The following is a 23,123-nucleotide window of genomic DNA, read 5'->3' on the forward strand; positions in this document are numbered from 1 at the left end:
CTTTTCATGGCAAGAGATTTCTTTGTTCTATTAAGGCTCATTCTAGTAGACCTGTGGCTTTTTCTGGTGTTTTTTTCAAAGGTTTGGATACTAACTCTATTCTTGAGGCAGCTACCTCAAATTCTCTGCATACATTTACCAAGCACTACAGGTGTAATGGAATCTCCAGAGCTAGAGCTGGTTTTGCTAGGGCCATCCTTCATGGCTTCCTAGAGGGCTCTTCTGGTCCTTTATCCTCCCAAGTTTCTTACTGAGCTTTAATGATATGTATGAATACTGTGACAGTGATATGGAAGGACATAGTACACGTGTGTAAAATCTTACCAAAGTGGTAGATGTCCTTCTCTTCACTGTTGCAGTATTCACTCTCTCCCTTCTACCCCTCTTCCATTTATCTTCTGTATGCATTGGTTATTTCTTTTTTCCTTACACTGGTGTTCCTACTGGGGCTCTCAGTTCTGAGGATGGTACAGTTGGACATCAACATTATGCCCTACGCTACATGAGGAGCATACCTGTGATATACAGTGTACAATAAAGGCTTTGGTACACTAGCTGGATGTCGGGCTGCCCTTGGCATGGGATCCCTAATGTTATGAATACTGCAGCAATGAAGAGAAAGACAATTTACCATTATGGTAAAATTTTACACAACCGTACTAGCTACAGTTGAATGAGTATAGGTGCATATATGCAGCATACAGTTGAAGCCACATATATACGATATACACAGGCATAATAGAGCATTGTATAATGCTTGTTCATAATGTCAGGAACATAATGGGTTAGTGCTTAATAGATATTATAGTAGTAGTTATACGAAACATGCCAGCATGGAAAATGTGACAGGTATGTATGTCAGAGACTTCCCTGTCTATGGAATAGGCTCCCCATCCATATGAAGAAGAGTTCCTCCATAACCCAGTTCAAATACAGCTTGGACAAATGGATGGGGAACAGGCAACTCATCCCTGGTTTGGCACCTAGGTCTCTAATGGACAGAGGCTTGTAAATGTTTCATCTCTGAAACCCCTGCTTACACTTATCAAGGGTATCACAACTTGTCAGAAATTTGGGGTGCATGGCTAGGCTTAAAAAGGCCCTTGTGGTCATTAGCCCAGTAAACACCTATGAACCTATGATGTATGCTTAATGTAAATTGCAGTAGACCATTTCAATTTCTGGAAGCATTTAGAAGAGCTTACCTCAGTGCAGTGGAACACGCTGGTTCATGAGTTCATTGCAGTCTAATTGTCTATGCTGACCATTTTGTGCAGTGGAACACGCTGGTTCATGAGTTCATTGCAGTCTAATTGTCTATGCTGACCATTTTAAGCTTAGTCAGTTATGTCCTTTGAGAATCAAGTCTTGCTCCTTGTGTCTGAAGGTAAACACCTTAACCATTATGTCATCCCTCAACTCATATAATACAGTCAGTCTGTAAACAATTAGATGCCTAGCAAGTGACCAAATGGTGACCTGTGGTGAGAATCAAACCATATACATTATACTTGTAAACACCTTAAGCATTATGTCAATGCCCATATCATTTTCTGCAACTAAATGTAGCATTTTAATATAACAATCTGTTCAGTTAAATTGACTTTTTCACTTGAATATTATCCATTTAGGATGAAGCATTTTTCTTTTAACACCAGTATTTTTGTTTCTGTTCAGAAAAATGCACAGTTGATAGCACTATTGTAAAATTGTCTTGTGGATTGCCAGTCTGCTTTTTTTTTCTTTCTCCTGTACTTGATTCAAAGGTTTCAGACAATATTGCTGTTTCAGTAGACATGTATGGCTAGCTTATTTTGATGCCTGCTGAGTGACTCCTTTTTTTTTTTTATCTAGCATAAACTTTGGTGTACTAATATATTTTTAAGGCGTAGTAATTACCATAATGGAAATTTGCCAGATTGTAAAAGCTAGCCTCTTTCCTGATTTATATGTGAAGTCATAGGCTAACACTTTTACAACTGTATAGCTTCATAAAAACATCAACCACTTTAAATACTAAGAATTTTAATCCTAAAGAAATTGCTACGATTCCCACACACCAGATGCATCAGAACACCAAGTACATTGCACCACACTTCAAAATTGTTTTCTTAAAAGTTTAGTAGTAGTACTGCAGCATTGTAAAGGATATCGCTATTTAAAAAAAAATAATTTGATACTAAAGAAATTGTGATGCCAGTGATATATCCTAGAATCCTACAGCAGTGTTTTGAAGATGAAAATCATACAGTCTTACAACATTGTTTTAAGAAGAGCAGGTTGCTGCAGGGCTTCTCCTCTTTGGTAAGGATCCACACATCCATCCACAGTCCCTTTTCCCATTTTTACATATGGAGACAAGGTGGTATTTCAACAGTGCCAGTCCTCTAGAGCCAAGATTTATAACTCCAGGGGACTAGCCCCTGCCACATTAATTCTTCTACACCACCCACTCCTATGGCCAATTTAGGTTGTCTAATTCACCTACTGCATGCATGTGTTTGGAATGTGGAAGGAAACTGAAGCAGCCGGCGGAAACCCATTCAGACACAGGGAGGGCATGCAGACTCTGCACAGAAGGCACCCCAGCTGAGAATCATGTGAAGTGCTCCACCAGCTGATCCTGCTTAGCTTAAAATATTTATGACAGTTTGATGCTTCCAAATGAAAGTGTGAACTGAGAAAATGCAGCATCTTCCTTCTTATGGAAGTATGAGTGCATATAGGATTTGCAGTCTGACATTAACTCTAAATGTTATAGTTATCCATCCAGCAGAAAGAAGCCACAGTATATCATTGGGGTCCCCCATAGAACAGTCTCTGGCTTAGTGGGTTTAATTTGCTTAAGAAGTCTGAGTCAGTTAAACCATGCTGTAGTTCATGTTGTTGCTACCATGGCTAAAAGAAGAGGAATGTAAGTATATTTGTAGTATGCACTTGCTGTGGGCATCTAGATTACTCATACCATGCGTTATAATGTTTAACGAAAAAAATGAAGCAGTCAAGCATTTTCTTAGACCTTTGTATTTTCTTATGTTCATCAGGTGTCTGCTCAAGAGGTCAGGAAAGAAAATCCAATGCAGTTCAAGTTTCGTGCCAAATTTTTTCCAGAAGATGTAGCTGAAGAATTGATTCAAGACTCAACCCATAAGTTGGTTTACTTGCAAGTAAAGGATGGTATTTTGAGTGATGAGATCTATTGCCCACCTGAAACCGCTGTACTTTTAGCTTCTTATGCTGTACAGTCCAAGTTTGGAGATTATAACAAAGATTTAAATAAACCTGGCTATTTATCTGCAGAACGCCTCCTACCTCAGCGGTATGTGGTATAACAAGTCACTGCCAACTGGCTTCCGTAACTGTAGTTATTGTGAAAATCATTGTCAAGATGTCATTCTTACAGTACAAAGACAGTTAAGAAGTTGGAAAAGTAATGTCACTGCTTGGTGAGAATTTTTAAGTGTGCATGAGTTTCTGGAGAGCACTGTCTCAAAAGACAAGGTCAGAAGTCACCAGTGACACTTCTATTTATGACATCAGAAAATAGTTGTAATATGGAGTGCATCACCATCAGTTGAGCAGAAGCAAAATGAAATATTGCTGCTGTCAGGATGCCATTAATAGTAGAATACTTTGTCTTCGAAGCAGTCCTTTAAAAGTAGTAAAAAAATCCTTTACTTTAGATGAAACACATCTATGCCTAACTGTTATGCATTATTTTGGAAGAAACATTAGAGCTAATATTCTGAAAAGTTGTACATATAATGAGGATTGGTCTATATTCTGTACCTATAAAACTCAAGGCCTGCAGGGCTTGGACAGGATGACATCATGTTTCTGTTTAGCAAACTAGACTATGTATTTGAGTCTTTCTGTGCATCTAGTAGACTCTAGTGTTTTAAATTAGATCCAACACTGTAACTTTACTTATACAGACATTTAACTTCAGCTGTGAATGACGCAATTTATGTTGAAATATGGGGTGTAATTATTAATGTTTGCTTATTTGTTCAGCACTTTAGTTTTCTCAGAGTCTACTTTTGGGATTCTACTGGGAAATGGCTATCAAGGTCTTTCTGTCTGAATTTCTGGCAGAAAGGTTGCCAGAGCCTTATAAAATGTATAGAGGGGGGGTGTGCTTGTTATTCCACCTTTTTTGGCTGGCACTGGGAATGGTCTGCTTAGTCTTGTGCAGATATTTTGATGTAATGCTGTATGCATCTGTCCTATTCCTTGCTTTTCAAGGGTTGCCATTTGATTTTTTTTGTGATTTGCAAGGAACCTTGCTTTTTCCGTCTTTGTCTCTTTGTGGTCCTGTCAAAGTTGGCCTCTTAAATACTAATAGAAAAGTTTTGTGCTGATTCCTCAGCTCTAAGAAATGTTGTGGCTCTGTGGCTGTGTTTTGTATATGCTTGTACTGATCTGCTACTGAGCACTGTTTCTCTAATTCCAAGTTTGCCTTAGCTTTTTCTTTTGGAGCAGTCATCAGCCTAGATCTAGTTTTGGTATCAGCTGTGGTGAAATGCTGAGACAAAAACAATTTGTGCCGAATGACTTGCATTGGACTCCTTGTATTTTATTGCAAGCTAAACTGAACTTATGTACTACTCTACTCTCAGTAGATCAGTTCCAGCTTTGGTGTTAGAGATGGTCATCACTTTGTCCACTTTTTATAGTCTGTAAAGACACAAATGCACACACTCATGCAAGCTAACTTGGTTTCTTAGACGTAAAGTACTTATACAATTTCATTTTAATAGAGCCCGGAAGGTATTTGTTATTTTAGTTTGTGTTTTTTTTTTTGTGTTTATTAACCCAAAATTTGCTGGTACCATTGCATTTTGTTGTAGCAGCTTTCCATACCTTGCCATGGATTTTCAGATCAAATGAAATGTTCTACTTGGGTTCTGTCTTGTTTCCCTTCATAGGCTTTCAGAAATTTGCAAATGTTATATTTTGATTATGCATGTGAGTTTTTCTCCCTTTTGCATTACAGGGACACTCATATGATTAGTTAGAGTTGAATGGATCTAGTTAATTCAGACCTTCTTACCAGCCTTTTTCTGGCTCCACTGTCAGTCGTGGTCATTTGTTTATTTGGATTAACAGTCAGTTTTGCCATCCTCTCCTACTTTGACCCCCCTGTTCCAGGGTTAGATGCAAGATTCTCTTAGGGCTATTTCTCTTTGCTCTGGTTAACATCAATATTTTGACATTCAGTCCATTGTCCGATAGTTGCACAGAGCGTTAAAGCCCTGAGCTGTAGTTCCTGTGATACAGGGTTTGATTCCTTCAGTCTCCTTTTTGCTTACAGTGCAACCCCCCCCGAGTAAGTTGATTTATCAGAAATTGCTCACTGATTGCCACTGAAAAGGGACTGTGTTTCCAGTAGGCCTACCTGCTTAACAAACGTGTTATTATTATTATTATTATTAGTAGTAGTAGTAGTAGTAGTATTACTGTTGTTGTTATTATTGTCGTAGTCGTTAATATTATTGCAAGCATCAACCTCAGCTGTTGGGTTGACTGTCTCCTAGGCTCTCGCTTCAGTGATTAGTCTTGCTATCACCCAGAGTCCTCTTCACTGTCAAGCTCATCATTACGGTGTCCCTTCTGGCATCATGATGAAGTCAGGACCAGATGTTCTGTGGTACTGAGATGACATTTAGGACTGTGCATTTTGGTACAGATGAAATGAGTTTGGAGCTTCAGAGCTGAGCTTGTCTGTACTGTGAACTTTTCAGTGTCATGCTGGTCAATACTTGGAGGTTCTGTGGTGCCAGCACATCTTCAGAACCAAGCTCATCAGCAAAGCTGGAAGTATGGGGTCTTTCTTGGAGCTGGTACTCTCTAACTATGATCTTTTTGAGGTTTCTCTTGTCGTGTAATCATCATAATGCCTTTGTCCTCAAATCCAAGCTTGTAACCCTTCTCAAGCACTTTAAGCTAATTAGTGTTGTTTTTTTCCTTGGCTGAAATAATAGTAATGTTACTTTCTTTTGGAAAGCCAGAGAAATTGCACTCCATCCTCCTGGTTCACTGGTACCATAGCAGGATGTGGAATTATTTATGTTTCTATTTCTTCTCGGAGTTCAAGGTTCTTTCCTACATCTAACCTTCAAAGGATAGGAATTTGACTTATGATACTGTCAAATAACTGAAGTTTTTGCTTGTTTAGTTATCAGTTTATCATTTTGGTCAAACTCTTAAAATACAGTTAAGTATTCCACAAAATAGAGCTGTGTATTCCAGAGTTAAGAGTGGATCCTGTCATTTAGTAAGTCATATCTTCAAGAAATGCTACATTACATGTACCATGTGCCCTAATTTGCTTGCTGTACAGTAGGCAGGTGTATGTACTCGAGTTGCCTATTACCTCTATCCTGACATTTTCCCATTTATTCAACACCTCTCATTCCTCCTCTTGAACTTAACAGAGGTGGAATTTATCCTGGCAAGTGCATTCTGGCTTTAGATCTTCCTGTAATCTCTGTTCTAACATTTTTTTTCAGTTAGTCACCCTAGGGTAGTCATTTTGCTGTCATTTTGACTGATGGTATAATGCAGATTGCATCTTGCTGTTTGGTGACAAGATTTTTAAGTCTCTTCCTCTCATGTTTTTGAATGAGTGCTAGTAATAGTCTCCCTTCTGACTGTGAGATATTTATAAGTCCCTCTTGGAGATATTGTGTTTAAGGACTGCCCTTGCCATCAGCAGTCAACCTTGAAGTGCTTTTAACTGAAAGAAAGATTTGCTCATGTGCTTAATATAGCAATAGATTTGTAGGACCGTATTCATTCTTTCACAACAACCATTCCATACTTCTCCCTATCATTTTCTTTTTGGTCTGGATTTTGTCTCCGTGCCTGATTTTTTTTCCCTTTTTGGATAACAGACATCTGGAGAGAGATCTTTATATAGATTTATGGGTAAAGGGAGGTAGGAGTTTGTTGGCCTGGGACATTTTCATTTGCCTAGCTGCAAGAGTCGTACTACCATCAAGTCTTACAGGTAGAGGAAGCTGGACCCGGTCTTGTACAAAGACTGTTATGAAAAGTATGTAATTTTTTCTTTATTAAGTGCCCATTTACAGCTTAGCTGAAGTTTGTTTTGTCACTTCTCTGCTGACTTCCAGGTTTTTCTTAACAAGTGGCAATTATTAACTGTAGCAGATATTTTATAGAGTAATGTTTAAAAATGGCATAACGTAATTTTTTGGCACAGAGCAAATTAATTAAATTTTTTTTAATAACTTAGTATATTTACCTTTTAGCCATATGGGTTGTATCCTTCCTATGTTACAACAACCCACCAGCTTCAGCAAACTCTAGCTCCTTCCCACAACTTCACTGTGAACAGCTAATTGGCAGCTGACAGGAGGGAAATCAGCAGTCTGAGTGAAGATGCTTTCCTGCCTTTTCAAGAAGAGGCAACTCTTGAGTTTCTGCAGGAGGAGCAATCAGCCTTGAAGCTTCATTCCTGGCAGATAAGTCCTCCCCAAGGAAACCTCTCCACTCAGATATGGTTGCCCTTTTAAGAAAATAATAATTAAATTATTTTGTAACCAAAAGTTGTATTTCCTCTTTAAGAAATCCAGTAATTTTTTCCAGTTATTTGAAGATGTTCTTCGTTTTCCATTGCTGCAGTCCTAACTATTGGGTATAGTCCGCATCCAGTCGGCCCGAATACCAGAGTATAAGGCTGACGTCGGTCAGGGCGCATTAGACTGACGTCAGTACGTCAGGGTACTAATGCGCATGACCGGCGTCATATCCTCAGTCTTTTTTGCCGCGTGGTCCGTTGCAGAAGCAGTTTTGCGAGTGCAGGTTGGCGTTCTGAAATATTTCCGAAACCGGAGTTTCAGACCGAATCAGAGTTGGCTAAGTACCCCGTTGGAACATTTTGGTTTTTCTTGCCTCAGTATTTAACCGGATGTCAGAAAAAGTGAATAACTGTATTTCTTGTGGGAAACAGATACCTCATAGGGATTACCATACATTGTGTATACCTTGTTTAGGGCCCGAGCACGACGTTGTTGGTTGCCGCTCTTGTGCTAGGTTTAACAAACGCACTATTAAGAGGAGGTTAGACTGTGCCAGATTAGTGTTTGGGAAGCGTTGCAATTATAAAATGCCGTCGGATGCTCCGACGCCCGCTTCGCCAAGAAGCGCAAGGACAAACAGCAAAGCCTAGGGTTGATGAACCGCAGTCCCGGACGTCGGTTCTTTAGGAGGCTCAGTGGAGCCTGAGGTTTTGCCAGGTGTTTCTATGGAGTCTCAGGCTGAAACTTTACTGTTACAGGATGTACCTCTCAGGAGGCAGGCCAGGCTGAGGGGCTTCTCAGGTAACTATTCTTCCCTCTCTTCCCAAAGTAGTTAGAGCCTCTCCTTCTGTTGCCAAAACTTCTTTTAGAGGTAGGCCAAGTTCAGCTTCAGTAGGGCTTCTCCTAGCATTTCGGTTCTGTACCTAAGAAACATATGCTTAAAATGGCAGAAGATTTGATTACTATGATTAGAGGTTCTATGGGCCCTCCTGATAAGAGGCCTAGGGTGGAACCAGAGTTTGACAGTTTTGAACAGGGTTCAGGGCTTCTGAGTCTTCTGGAAGATTTGCAGGAGTTTCCTCATTATTCTGATTCTGATGTGGATGATGCCACTCCGGCTTCTCCTCCTGAGGATTTTTCATTTTCAGAGACTCTGCATTCCATGAGGGAGCACTTTAAATGGGAAGGCCAGGATTACTCTGATTCCAGGAAGAGGCTTAGGGAATTCTTGTTTTACCCCAGCATAGGCCCTTAGCTATACCTCCTGTGTTAAATGTGGTGGAAGATGTTTTTGCAGAGGCTTCCCTGAACCCTGATTCTTTGCCTCCTGCTCCTGTTAAACCTGATAGGTACTATAGGGTGCCCGAAGCTCATAAGTATTTGTTTAGGAGTCCTAGGGGACCCAGAAACTGTTTCTCAGGGGCCTAAAGGTGTTAAGGCCTCTGTGGTTAAAAATCCTGTTCCCACTGACAAAGAGGCAAGGGCGTTGGATAGGTGGGGTAAGAAAGTGTATACTTCTTCCACTCTAGCCATGAGAGCGTTGAATTGTCAGTTTCACATGCTGAAATATCAAAATTATCTCCTTTCACAATTAAAATCTAAGGTGGATGCTTTGGCGGAAGGTATTGATTGTAAAGAATTGCTGGATTTAGTTTATGTGTCTGAACAAGTGGGCAAGCATTCTTTGCAATGTGGTTTTGATGCTGTGCAGGCCTCCTCGAGGGTGGCTGCCACTAGTTCTGTTCTTCGCAGGCATGCCTGGTTGAGGGATCAAAATTTGGCTGAGCATGTTAAGACAAGGATTTTGGATGCTCCTTTACAGTCTGATGTGTTGTTTGGTTCACCTGTGGAAGCAGTTTTAAAGAAAATGGAGGACAAAGCTAAGTCTATGCAAACTGTTAAAGATTTTTGCAGGTACAGCCACGAAGTTTAGTAGAAATTGGCCTGCTAAGGGGTGGACATATCCTGCTTATGATTCCCAGTCTAGGGGTAGGTCTAGACGTGGTAGGGGCAGGGCTCAAGGTTCTTTTAGGCCTAGAACAGGAGTTCACCTGCTCAGACTTCTGGTGAGGGCAGGGGTCAGTCCTTTCGTAAACAGACCCAATGACCTGCCTTTTCAGCTGCCAGTAGATTCTCGTCTGGCAGCTCCTTTGGGAGGACGACTGTCTCTTTTCAAAGAAAATTGGGATTTAATTACTCAAGACAGATGGGTGTTGGACATCATTCACCACGGTTACAGATTTTATTTCCATACAATGCCCCTTTCAAAGGCATGCCAGACGTTCCTCCTCCACAAAGAAGAGAGGCTCACAAGCAAGTTTCTCAGTTACTCCAAATGGGGGCCATTCAGCCAGTCCCTGTATCAGAAAGGGGCCTAGGATTTTATTCTCGCATGTTCCTAGTACCAAAGAAGGGGAACACGTGGAGACCGATTTTGGATTTATCTCTCCTCAACACTTCTCTGGACATTCCCAAGTTCAAGATGTTGACGTTACAACAGCTTTTACCCCTGCTGGGCAAAGATCACTGGATGGTAACTTTAGATCTCAAGGAAGCTTGCCTTCATGTGCCTATCAGGCTAAGTTGCAGGAAGTATCTGCGGTTTCGGGCTGGAGATTCTCATTATCAGTTCTCTGCATTGCCCTTTGGCTTATCTACTGCGCCCAGAGTATTCACAAAGGTTCTGGCTCCAGTGATAGCTTACTTCAGGCTACAAGGAATTCAAATCTATCCTTATTTAGACGACTGCCTGATTCTGGCTCAAGAAAAGGAAGACCTTCTACAGCATCTGGAATATGTTATAGCAGTGCTAAGATGCCTAGGGTATTCTGTGAACGAAATAAAGTCCAGTCTAGTACCCTCTCAAGACATGTGCTTTCTGGGTGTGAGACTGAATACAGCAGCCCAGATGGCCTTTTAACCCCGGACAAACAAAAGAGTCTATCACTTTACTTCCATCAACTATCTCATCAGTCCGTGCTGACTGCAGAGACAGTCCTTCAAGCATTAGGGTTCATGGCATCTTGTATTCTGGTGCTTCCCAATGCCAAACTGCATATGAGGAAGTTACAATGGTATCTCAAAATGTATGGACACAGCACTGCCAGGATTTAGACACTGTCATTCAAATAATACCTTGCCTTCAAAGAGAATTTTTGTGGTGGGCTCAGGAATGTCACCTAAACAAGGGACTCTCTGTGACCCGGCCAGAGGCGAGTCAGATTTTAACGACAGATGCCTCGGATTTTGCTTGGGGAGCTCATCTAAATGGAAAGTGGATACAAGACAAGTGGCCTGCCAGACTACAGCATCTACATATCAACATGACGGAGATGTTAGCAGTCCAGTTTGCATTACTGGCTTTCAAGGAGTTCCTTCTTCCAGGGCAGGTGTTGATTCTAACAGACAACACAACTGTCATGTGGTACATCAACAAGCAAGGGGGAACACATTCTTATCCTCTATGCAGGCAAGCAATGATTTTATGGGAGACTGCGCTACGCTTGCAACTAACTCTTCAGGCAAGGTTTCTGCCGGGAGCACAGAACTCCTTAGCAGATGTGTTAAGCAGACAAATCATGGATCCCCACAGTGGAAACTGGATCTTCATGTGTTTCAAAATTGACAGTGTCATGGGGAACTCCAGACATAGATCTGTTCGCTTCTCCACTAAACCACCAGCTGCCACAGTATTGCACAAAGGGGTTTCATCACACAGCTTGGAAAGTGGATGCTCTGTCTTTCAGTTGGAAAAACCTTCATGTGTATGCCTTTCCTCCTCTGCCTCTTCTTCCAAAGGTACTATTAAAGGTCAGACAAGACAGGCCAAGGATGATTTTGATAGCTCCAGATTGGCCTCGCCAACACTGGTACCCACTACTACGGAGTCTAGTAAGGAAGCCTCCATGGCCTTTACCTCTGATTCCTCATCTGTTATCTCAGAAGGATGGTCATCTGCTCAATGTCAAGCTTCACTCTCTTCATCTAACAGCCTGGCATCTTCTGTGTTGACACACAGCAGGTCTCAACTTCCTCAACAAGTTTTAAATGTGATTATGGAAGCTAGAAGACCTAGTACAAGGAAAGTGTACGCAGAAAAATGGAAGAGATTTTTATTTTGGAGTACAGCAAAGAATTTGCAGGTTTGAGCCTAATTTAAGTGTGGCTCTTCAATACCTTACTGAGTTATTGGACAAAGGTTTGTCCTTCTCTTCCATTAAGATTCATGCTGCAGCAATTTCAGCTCACTATGATTGTGACCCACCATTGTTTTCGCATCCTTTGTTCAAGCAGTTTCTTAGAGGGGCAAAGAATATAAGACCCCACGTAGAGCTCCTACTCCTGCTTGGGATCTCAATTTTGTGTTGGAAAAACTTACTCTACAACCTTTTGAGCCTGCGGCTACTGCTGAATTGAAATACTTGTCATGGAAGACTGCTTTTCTGTTGGCTATTACTTCTGCAAGAAGGGTGTCTGAGTTGCAGGCCCTTATGGCAGTAGAGCCATTTTGATTTTCCATAAGGATAGGGTATCATTACGCATACTAATCCTTCCTTTATGCCTAAGGTGGTTTCTAGTGTGGCTTTAAACCAAACTATTCATTTGCCTACTTTTTATGCAGACCCCAAAATAAAGGGGAAAAGATTTTGCACACTTTAGATGTACACAGGCAATTGCGTTATTATTTAAGCAGGACTAAGGATTTTAGGCAGTCTCAGCAGTTGTTTGTTTCTTTTGCTTTGAGTTCACAGGGCAAGCCTGTGTCAAAACAGACTATTTCTAGGTGGATTGGCTTTTGCATTGCATTTTGTTATTCCCATCATGGCAAGGAGATTCCAGCTGGGATTAGGCCTCATTCCACTAGGGCTACTGCCACTTCAACAGCATTTCTACGGGGTGGCAACTAAGGATATTTTGGAAGCAGCTACTTGGAGTTCAGTGCATACTTTCTCTAAGCATTATCACCTTCCTATCTACTCTAAGTCTAGGGCTGGTTTTGCCACAGCTGTTTTACAAGGCATGTTGTCAGCTCCTACTTCTTTATGATTTGCCAGCCTCCTTACCTCTGCTTTGGGATTCTACCCAATAGTTAGGACTGCAGCAATGGAAAACGAAGAACATAGTACAGTTTTGTACCTACCATAAATGTAGATGTTCGAGGATTCCATTGCTGCAGTCCAATTTACCTCCCGCCTTCCCCTCTGTGTTTAGGGGTGGTTGTGTAGGTGAGTTTACATGCTTATATTTTTGTATATATTGTTCATGTTTTGGTGCAGGTATTTTGGGCCTTGTCTTTTTAGGGTCTTCTGACATCTGGGGCAAGAAAAGACTGAGGATATGACGCCGGTCATGCGCATTAGTACCCTGACGTACTGACGTCAGTCTAATGCGCCCTGACCGACGTCAGCCTTATACTCTGGTATTCGGGCCGACTGGATGCGGACTATACCCAATAGTTAGGACTGCAGCAATGGAATCCTCGAACATCTACATTTATGGTAGGTACAAAACTGTACTTTTCGTGTCAGGGACTGCTATTTGTAAACAACTTATTTTTTTTTTCTGCTGTTCCCGTTAGTGGTCACCACAGCAGATCATCTGTTTCCATTTCTTCCTGTCCTCTGCATCTTGCTCTGTCACACCAACCACCTGCATGCCCTCTTTCACCACATCCATAAACTTATCTTAGGCCTTCCTCTTTTTCTCTTACTGGCAGCTCTATCCTTAACGTCCTTTTCCCAGAATCCCTACTCAGCAAATGTCTAAACCAATGCAATCTCGCCTCTCTGGCTTTGTCTCCAAATGGTCCAACCTGAGCTTGACCCTCTAATATACTCATTCCTAATTCTGTCCATCCTTGTCACACCCAGTGCAAATCTTAACATCTTTAACTCTGCCATGTCCAGCTCTGACTCCTGCCTTTTTGTCAATGCTATCGTCTGCAGCCCATATAACACAGCTGGTCTCGCTACCCTCTTGTAGATCTTCCCTTTCACTCTCACTGGTACCCATCTCTCACAAATCACTCCTGACACTCTTCTCCACCCACTCCACCCTGCCTGTACTCTCTTCTTCACTTCTCTTCCACACTCACCATTACTCTGAACTACTGATCCCAAGTATTTAAACTAATCCACCTTTGCCAGCTCTACTCCCTGCATCTTCACCATTCCTCTATCCTCCCTCTTATTTACACACATGTATTCTTAGTCCTGCTGACCTTCATTCCTCTCCTCTCTAGAGCATATCTCCACCTCTCCAGGGTCTCCTCAACCTGGTCCCTACTCTCACTACAGATCACAATATCATCTGCAAACATCATCGTCCATGGGGCATCCTGTCTGATCTTGTCTGTCAAGCTGTTCATCACCATTGCAAATATTTAAAATCAATTTTTTTTTTTTTGGATGGCACAGTGGTAACGTTGTTGCTTCACAACAAGAGGTTCTCCGGTTCGATTCTCTGCTGGGGTGCCTTCTTTGCGGAATCTGCATGCCCACCCTGCGTTCGTGTGGATTTACTCCGTGTGCTCTGGTTTCCTCCCATATTACAAAGACATGTGTCTGGAGAATTTCTCCCTGGGAATATGCTGAAAATTGGCTTTATTCCAAGTCGGACTTTCCCGGTTAACAATTTTTTTTTTTTAACATAAGAAAAAATCCTTGATGTAATCCCGCCTCCACCTTGAATCCATGAGTCACTCCCACTGCAGACCTCACTACTGTCACACTACCCTCGTACATATCCTGTGCCACTCTTACGTACTTCTCTGCCACTCCAGACTTCCTCATACAATACCACAACTCCTCTCTAGGCACCCTGTCATATACTTAAGTCCACAAAGACACAATGCATCTCCTTCTGACCTTCTCTATACTTCTCCATCAACACTCTCCCTGCAAACATCGCATCTGTAGTGCTCTTTCCCAGCATGAAACTGTACTGCTGATCACTAATCATCACCTCCCTTCTTAATGTAGCTTCCACTACTCTTTCCCACAACTTCATGCTGTGACTGATCAGTTTTATCCCGCTGTTATTACTACAGCTCTGCACATCACACTTATTCTTAAAAATCGGTACCAAAACACTTTCTCCACTCCTCGGGCATCCTCTCAATGTCCAAGATTTCATTAAACAATCTGGTTAAAAACTTCACTGCCATTTCTCCTAAGCACCTCCATACTTACACTGGTATGTCATCTGGACCAACAGCCTTTCCATTCTTCATTCTCTTTGTAGCTGTTCTTGCTTCCTCCTTGCTAATCCGTAGCACTTCCTGATTCACTCTCACCACATCATCCAACCTTCTGTCTTTTCCATTCTCTTCATTCATCAGTCCCTCAAAGTACTCTTTCCATCTGCTCAACTCACACTCCTCGCTTGTGAGTACATTTCCCTCATTATCCTTTATCACAATTACCTGCTGCACATCTTTCCCAGCTCGATCCCTCTGTCTAGCAAATTGACACGGGTCCTTTTCTCCCTCCTTAGTGTCCAACCTTTCATACGGCTCTCCATATGCCTTATCCATAGCCTTTGCCATGCTCCTCATCTTTCTTATACTCCTGTCTATTTTCTTCATATCTCTGACAATCCCACTTCTTCACCAACCTCTTCCTCTGTATACTTTCCTGTACTTTCTCATTTCACCACTAGGTCTCCTTGTCCTTTTTCCTCTGTCCAGATATCACACCAAGCACCTTTCTACTGTCTGCCTTACCAGCTTTGCTGTAGTTACCCAGCTGTTCAGTAATTCTTCACTGCCTTCCAGTGCCTGTCTCAATTCTTCCCTGAACTCCACGTCACAATCACCCTTTTTCAACTTCAACCATTTGTTCCTTGGTGCTGATGTCACCCTCCTCCTCCTTTTCTTGATCACCGTTATCCTACAGACCACCATTCTGTGCTGCCTAACTACATTTTCCCCAGTCACCACTTTACAGTCTCCAATCTCCTTCAGACTGGTCCTACTGCATAGGGTATAATCCACCTGTATGCATCTTCCTCCACTATTGTACGTTACCCTGTGCTCCTCCCTCTTCTTAAAATACATATTCACCACAGCCATGTCCATCCTTTTCGCAAAATCCACTACCATCTGACCTTCTGCATTCCTCTCCTTAACACCATACCTACCTGTTACTTCCTCATCCCCTCTGTTCCCCTCCAACATGCCCATTGAAATCTGCTCCAATCAGCAGTCTCTCACCATTTGGTACACTCACCACCACTTCATCCAACTCACTCCAAAATATTTCTTTCTCATCCATCGCACACCCAACTTGCGGAACATATGCACTAACAACATTCATCATTACACCATCAATTTCCAGCTTCATAAACATCACTCTGTCCGACACGCTCTTCACCTCCAAAACACTCTTGGAATACTGTTCCATCAGGATAACCCCTACCCCATTTCTCCTCCCATCCACACATGATAGAACAATTTGAACCTGCCTCCGATACACCTGGCCTTACTCCCCTTCCATCTGGTCTCTTGCATACACAATATATCAACCTTCCTTCTTTCCATCGTATCAGCTAGCACTCTCCCTATACCAGTCATACTGTCAGCTTTCAAAGTTCCTACTCTCACTACCAAACTCCTAACCTTCCTCCTCTCTTCCTGCCTTCGAGTGTGCCTTCCTTCTCCTCTTCTCCTTTGGTTTACTGCTATTTGTAAACTAATGGCTAATTTTGTGATTTAGAGGCTGTTTTTGTGGTAAAAGTGATTAGTTAAATTATGAAAATAAGTGTCTTAAATAAGCAGAAAACATTTTGTTTGAATTGTATTATACTGAATGCATTTTTGTGCTTGTGTGCATTTTGTGACTACTTACCTGTTATCTTTGCTGCCTGTATGCATTATAGACCACTGCTTCCTTTATAACAGAGATTTGCTATTCCATTAAATTTACAGAAAAATGGACTGTGGTTGTAAGTGTATATGTGCTGCTTGTAAACCCTTCTCTGACAGCTTGAATTTGATCAGTTTGTTTCTGCACTACTTACTGGCATTCAGTCCTTGTCCTTAGCTGCAGCATGGAGTGCTGCAGCCATTGGTGTGAACCCGTAGTGGCCACCTGTTGTTTCTCAGACCACTTTCTTGTCTGGCTTCCTATGGTGTAGTACTTTCAGCTGCTATTAACTGGGGGTCATCTACATTCTGTTTGTCTGTTTCAGTGTCCATAGTGGGTATGGGAGAACCATCTTTTATGGGTTAAGTAGACACTCCAAGGGTTGCTTCTCAAGGTAACTAGGTGGAGTCTGATTGAGGGGGATGAACTGCTGTCTACTACTCTGTCTTCTGTCAAGGTGTTAATGCAAAGAAAAAACAGAAGGTTAGACATTGTCCATCTGAAGACATAGTATCTGTTGGAACAGATGATTTGCTTACCTTAGCCAGGCATATATTACAGGCTGTTAATCTGGTGCTCAGAAATCCTTATCTGAGGGCAGTGCCACTAAAGACCTTCCTGAGGAAAACTAATTTGGCTAATTGAGACCACTAATAGTTAAACATCAAAAACTGAAAAAAAAAATTCTAGTGATGAAATCCATAAAATATGGTGTTTTGCAGGGCACTCCACATTTGGGTTGCTTTGCCCTATTCCTTATTTAAATATACTAAGTACATTCTTGCACAACAATGAAGAAAGGGCAAGTAGAGCAAAACAAAACTGTATTCCCTTTCCTCATTTACAGAGCTCCACTGCTGAAAACCGAGCATTCAGACTGAACTTTTTCAAAATCAAAGAAACTTGTAGATAATTCCATGCTCCCTCATCCAAGTGCATAAAATAAACCTCAACCACAAATCTCAGAATCCCAAGCTCTCATAATATGCTTTTAGTACAGTTCTGTATTTCTTCTTCTTTCGGCTGCTCCCGTTAGGGGTCACCACAGTGGATCAACTGTTTCCATTTCTTCCTGTCCTCTGCATCTTGCTCTGTCACACCAACCACCTGCATGTCCTCTCTCACCACATCCATAAACCTTATCTTAGGCCTTCCTCTTTTCCTGTTACCTGGCAGCTTTCATCCTTAGCATCTTTTTCCCAATATACTCTGCATCCCTCCTCAGCACATGTCCAAACCAACGTAATCTCGCCTCTCTGGCTTTGTCTCCAAACCTTTCAACCTGGGCTGACCCTCTAATATACGTATTCCTAATCCTGTCCATCCTCGTCACACCTAGTGCAAATCTTAGCATCTTCAACTCTGCCACGTCAAGCTCTGACTCCTGCCTTTTTGTCAATGCCACTGTCTCCAACCCATATAACATAGCTGGTCTCACTACCCTCTTGTAGACCTTCCTTTTCACTCTTACTGATACTTTTCTGTCACAAATCACTCCTGACACTCTTCTCCACCCACTCCATCCTGCCTGTACTCTCTTCTTCACCTCTCTTCCACACTCACCATTACTCTGAACTGTTGATCTCAAGTATTTAAACTCATTCACCTTCACCACCTCTATTCCCTGCAATCCTCACCATTCCTCTATCCTCCCTCTCATTCACACACATATATTCTGTCTTAGTCCTGCTGACCTTCATTCCTCTTCTCTCTAGAGCATATCTCCACCTCTCCAGGGTCTCCTTCACCTGTTCCCTACTCTCACTACAGATCACAGTATCATCTGCAAACATCATAGTCCACGGAAGTCCTGTCTGATCTCGTCTGTCAACCTGTCCATCACCATTGCCAATAAGAAAGGGCTCAGAGCTGATCCTTGATGTAATCCCACCTCCACCTTAAACGCATCCGCCACTCCCACCGCAGACCTCACCGCTGTCACACTACCCTCCTACATATCCTGTACCACTCTTACATACTTCTCTGACACTCCCAACTTCCTCGTACAATACCACAACTCCTCTCTAGGCACCCTGTCATATGCTTTCTCTAAATCTACAACGACACAATGCAACTCCTTCTGACCTTCTCTGTACTTCTCCATCAACACTGTCAGAGCAAACATCGCATCTATAGTGCTCTTTCCTGGTATGAAACCATACTGCTGATCACTAATCATCACCTCCCTTCTTAACCTATCTTCCACTTCTGTATTTATGGTCTGTTATTTACAGAACTTACAAAAAAAGTTTCCTAACATTGTGTTTGATTTTTTGTAAAATGCAAAAACAAAAAAGCTGATCTGATAATGTCATTTTCAGTCATTCTTCAACAGATGGTCTTTGATCTGACTTGGATGTTTTTCTAAATCTTTGGATCCAGCTCTTGAGCTCTTCCTTTTACCCATAACGCCCTGCCAGCCTGACATACCTTTGGTGCTATATTTATTTATTTTGTCATTTGTTTACCGGGAAAGTCTGACTTGGGACAAAGCCAATTTTCAGCGGAGGCCCGGGGAGAAATGCTTCAGACACGTCTTTCCACTACAGTGTAATTTACTGTAAAACAGTACGTTTTTCAACAATTTTTTTCCCGTAATTCAGATTTTCACATTTTCATCTATTCATCAGGTCTTTTCTTTCATTTCTATGGAACCTTCTGTATTTCTTTCTAGGACTGTTGTTTGTATTTTAGCTTTCCTTTTTCTTCCCCTTTGTCTGTTTCAGGGTACTTTTTACTTCCTTTGATTTTTCGTGTTAAAACAAAAAATATATATATTTTTCCTTCTGCCTTTATTTTTGAATTACAACTCTTTGGTCTCCATTATGGCAGATAAGCCAAATGGTTTCAAAAAATGTATTGAATACCTAATTCAGTTCCCACAGCGAGTGTGTCTATTGCTTGGGCACTACTCATTTAGTTTCGGGATGTTCCATCTGTGCTGGCTTCAATGCCAGGTCACTTACCGACAGAACAGATTAGATTTGAAGGGCCTTCTTTTTTCAGTTTAAACTGGAGCTTATACCCCCTCCAAGAAATCAGACAAAGGGAAGCCTGACTCTGCTTCCAGAGACAAGGATACCAGGAAGAGGACTCTGGATCCCTGAAAATCTTCGGCTCTGTCCTTAGAGATGTCATCAAAAATTTTGAAGGTATCAAATCCAACCACAATGGATCTTACAACTTCAAAAATTAATCTCCTCAGATCCAGTCACCTCATTGTATGCTGGTCTAATACCTACTCAACTCCCTTTCCCATTCTTACAGAAGTATCTGTGCAAACATTCTGGGCCACCATCTATTAGCTCTTCACTCAGGTCCTTCAGGAGCTTGTCTGAGGCCAAAGTGGATAGTATGAGGAGTATATTCCTCAGAGCACAGATCAGATGGGGTTAATTCCGTCTCTGTCATCCATCAGATTCATGAGCCTGCCCATTACAAGTCCTCCTATAGTTTTTCCTTCTTCATTCTGGCCTCTCCTCATTGGATCTGAAGACAGATTATTTTTTGATTCCAATTGCTTCCCTGAGCCATCCAGCTCTGAGCTTTTCAGAACAGGAGGAGACTCCGAATCGAAGCGTCAATACTGGATCTGTGGGACCAGGTTTGACTCTGAAATTGTCAGAGCCATCCCTGCCCCTTGGAACTTCGGCACTGGGCAGCCCAGGACAAATTCCATCCTCAGGTGGAGGGCCTCAAGGGATTCAGGGGTCGGCAGTGCAGGAAATATCGGCTCCAATATGTCTGGCTTCAATTTCCCTTAATCAGTGTGCCTTTGAGAATGTAGACAGGGCCTTCTCTTTACCCAGAGGAAGGACATCCCTGTCAAGTCTTTGCTCTGAGACTCGTTCTTCTATTCTGCTGGAACAGCCAGCCCGTTCAAGTCTGCTGTCAGTCTCTCGGGACTCCCCTGTCACTTCTGATACCTCACCAGACCATCCCACTAATGAGGTCCCTTGGAAGCAGACATGTAAAATGAGACACTTGTTAGATTCCCCTCGGGTGTCTTTCACTGAAGACACTGATTTTGATGAAGGGGAAGAGTCCCTAGATCTGTACCTGAAGAGATCATCTTTGGAGACATACGTGAGCTCCTAAAGCAAAAAGATGGTTGGTCTTCTGACGCTCCATCCCGAGAGGAGTTGGTGTCCCTGAAGACTTTTGGGTGTGGCCCAGCTACATCTTTGGTGACCCATGGTTGAGTTCTATTGACTTGTCTCCCGCTGGGCATGGATGGAACCGGATACTTTGGAGCCCATAAATGCCCAGATAAATTGTTAGCCCCCCCAAAGGTCAGGACACACTGGAGCAAAGGGGTCCCAATTGATTCCATGGTTGCTACAGCAGCCACTAGGAAAGAGCTTGCAAAGTAGTGATCTTCTATCTCCCTAACAAGGAATCTAAGGCCATGGACAGATTTGGTAAGCACTTTTATGCTTCAGCGATCTTTGCTCTGTGAGCTGTCAGTTACTTGGCACAATTCAGGAGACTGCAAAGAGATTTGACTAAAGAGCTCTCCAGATCTCTTTCTGTGTCCATGTTTCTGGAGGACCAAAATAGAGCATCTTCGCAAGTGGCCACCCTTCACACTGTAGCTAAATACATCCATGAGGTTTGTGAAGACTGGAAGAGATGGTGAAGGCTGCCAGCCTAGCCAGATAGAATTGTGCAGATAATTCTATCATTTGTAAATATGAATGTTGAACTATAAGCTTGAAGTTCATTGTGTTACACTGCTGCAGTCATTGCACTTGGGTTATCCTGCCGTCAGGCGGTTCCCCAGTCGGTCCAAGTTCCAAAGTCTTGGTTCGGCGTCGGTTGCTGTCGCCTCCTCCCTGACGTCAGTGCGATAGGGGTATATAAGATGCAGCCGACACCATTTTCTTCAGTCTTTCTTGCCGTGCGGTGCCCGAAGCAAAAGCAGTTCCCAAGTGCCGGTCGGCCGTCTCCTGAGATTTTCATTCCGAATCCAGAACCGAAGTCTTCTACAAAGCTAAGTACATCGTTGGGGAAACTTTTTCTTGCCTCAGACCGATGTCAGTAAAAGTTAATAACTGTATTTTTTGTGGGAAGCAAATACCTCATAAGGATTTCCATTCCTATTGTATCCCATGCCTAGGCCCTGACCACGACATCACTGGTTATCGGTTTTGTGCTATGTTTAACAAGCGCACTATTAAACGTCAGTTTGATTTTGCCCGACATTATTTTGGTAGAAAATTCAATTATACCATGCCGTCGGAACTTCCGATGACTGGAATACACAAAAAGCACAAAGAGAAAGATAGGCATCCGAGGCCCAAAACTGCCGACGAAGCCTCTTCTAGGCCAGTTGCCGGTCCTCCGGTTTTCAGCGAGGCGCCCTTGCAGCCCCTGACTACCGCTTCTGTAGAACCATACCACCTCTGACTCCCACGTGGCGATGGCTGGGCCTTCGGATGCACAAGTTCTTCAGCCTATCAAGACTAACCTTTCAGAGGGATCTGGAGTAGCTGAGCAACCCACAGCTACAGAGGGTGTCTTCAGACCTACTCAGTTAAGCATTAGACCCTCAGCTAAGTCTAAGCCTCCTTTAAAGTCAAAGAAACAAGTACAGCATTCTCCAGGACAGGCCTCCATGCCTAAGAAACAAATGCTCAAAATGGCCGAACACCTAATCACTTTGATCAGGGGGTCCCATCCCCCTCCTGATAAAAGGCCTAGACAGGATGCAGACTATGACTCATCCGACCAGGTGTCCATCTCTTCTGATTCATCCTCAGACCTAGGATACTCTTTACCCCCTTATGAGGATTCTGATGCTGAGGAATCTATTCCATCAGCCTCACCGCCTAAGGACTACTCCTTTGGGGAACCCTACATACCATGAGGGAGCATTTCCACTGGGAAGGCCAGGATTATTCAGAATCCAAGAAAAGGCTTAGAGACTTCCTTTTATTACCTCAACACAGACCCCTTGCTATTTCCGCCAGTGTTAGATATTGTGGATGATGTGTATACTGAATCCAGCTTAAATCCTGATTCCTTACCTCCAGCCCCTGTTAAACCTGACAGATACTACAGAGTCCCTGACTCACATAAATTTCTGTATAAAAGCCCTGTAGCTGACCCTGAAACTATTTCTCAGGGACCCAAAGGAGTTGAGCCTCATCAGCCAAGAATCCAGTTCCCTCTGACAGAGATTCCAGAGCATTAGACAGATGGGGAAAGAAAGTATATACGCTTTAGCAATGAGAGCACTACCAATTCTCTGCACTGCCCTTTGGCTTATCTACAGTGCCCAGGGTCTTCACAACACTCATGGATATGAGAGCTATTCAAAAGGTACCATCACAGGAGCAAGGACAAGGATTTTACTCAAGACTCTTTCTGGTACCCAGAAAGGACAAAGCCTCGAGGCCCATTCTGGATCTTTCATCTCTAAACACTTACCTGGATGTTACGAAATTCAAAATGTTGACATTACAGCAGCTTCTTCCCATGCTGGGCAAGAAAGCTTGGCTCATGAATTTGGACCTCAAAGAGGCATACCTGCATGTCCCTATCAGACAAAACTGCAGAAGATACCTCAGATTCGTATTGGGTTCAAAGCACTACCAATTCTCTGCACTGCCCTTTGGCTTATCTACAGTGCCCAGGGTCTTCACAAAGTGCCTGGCATCAGTAATTGCATTTTGCAGACAGAAAGGAATTCAAATTTATCCGTACCTGGACG

The 23,123-nt window shown here is 42.6% G+C and overlaps 1 protein-coding gene across 2 annotated transcripts in view; it reads left to right on the plus strand.

Annotated features, from left to right (window-relative positions):
* Positions 1-23,123, plus strand: part of EZR (ezrin) — a 1,157,798-nt gene that overhangs the window by 498,208 nt on the left and 636,467 nt on the right. For both annotated transcript variants that reach the window (XM_044070016.1, XM_044070025.1), the window contains exon 5: positions 3,045-3,319. In XM_044070016.1, coding sequence (XP_043925951.1) covers positions 3,045-3,319 — 275 coding nt within the window. The remainder of the gene's footprint in view (positions 1-3,044; positions 3,320-23,123) is intronic.

Source organism: Protopterus annectens, chromosome 1.part0 (genome assembly GCF_019279795.1).
Source record: "Protopterus annectens isolate FY-2018-M chromosome 1.part0, PAN1.0, whole genome shotgun sequence".
Classification (NCBI taxonomy): Eukaryota; Metazoa; Chordata; order Ceratodontiformes; family Protopteridae; genus Protopterus; species Protopterus annectens.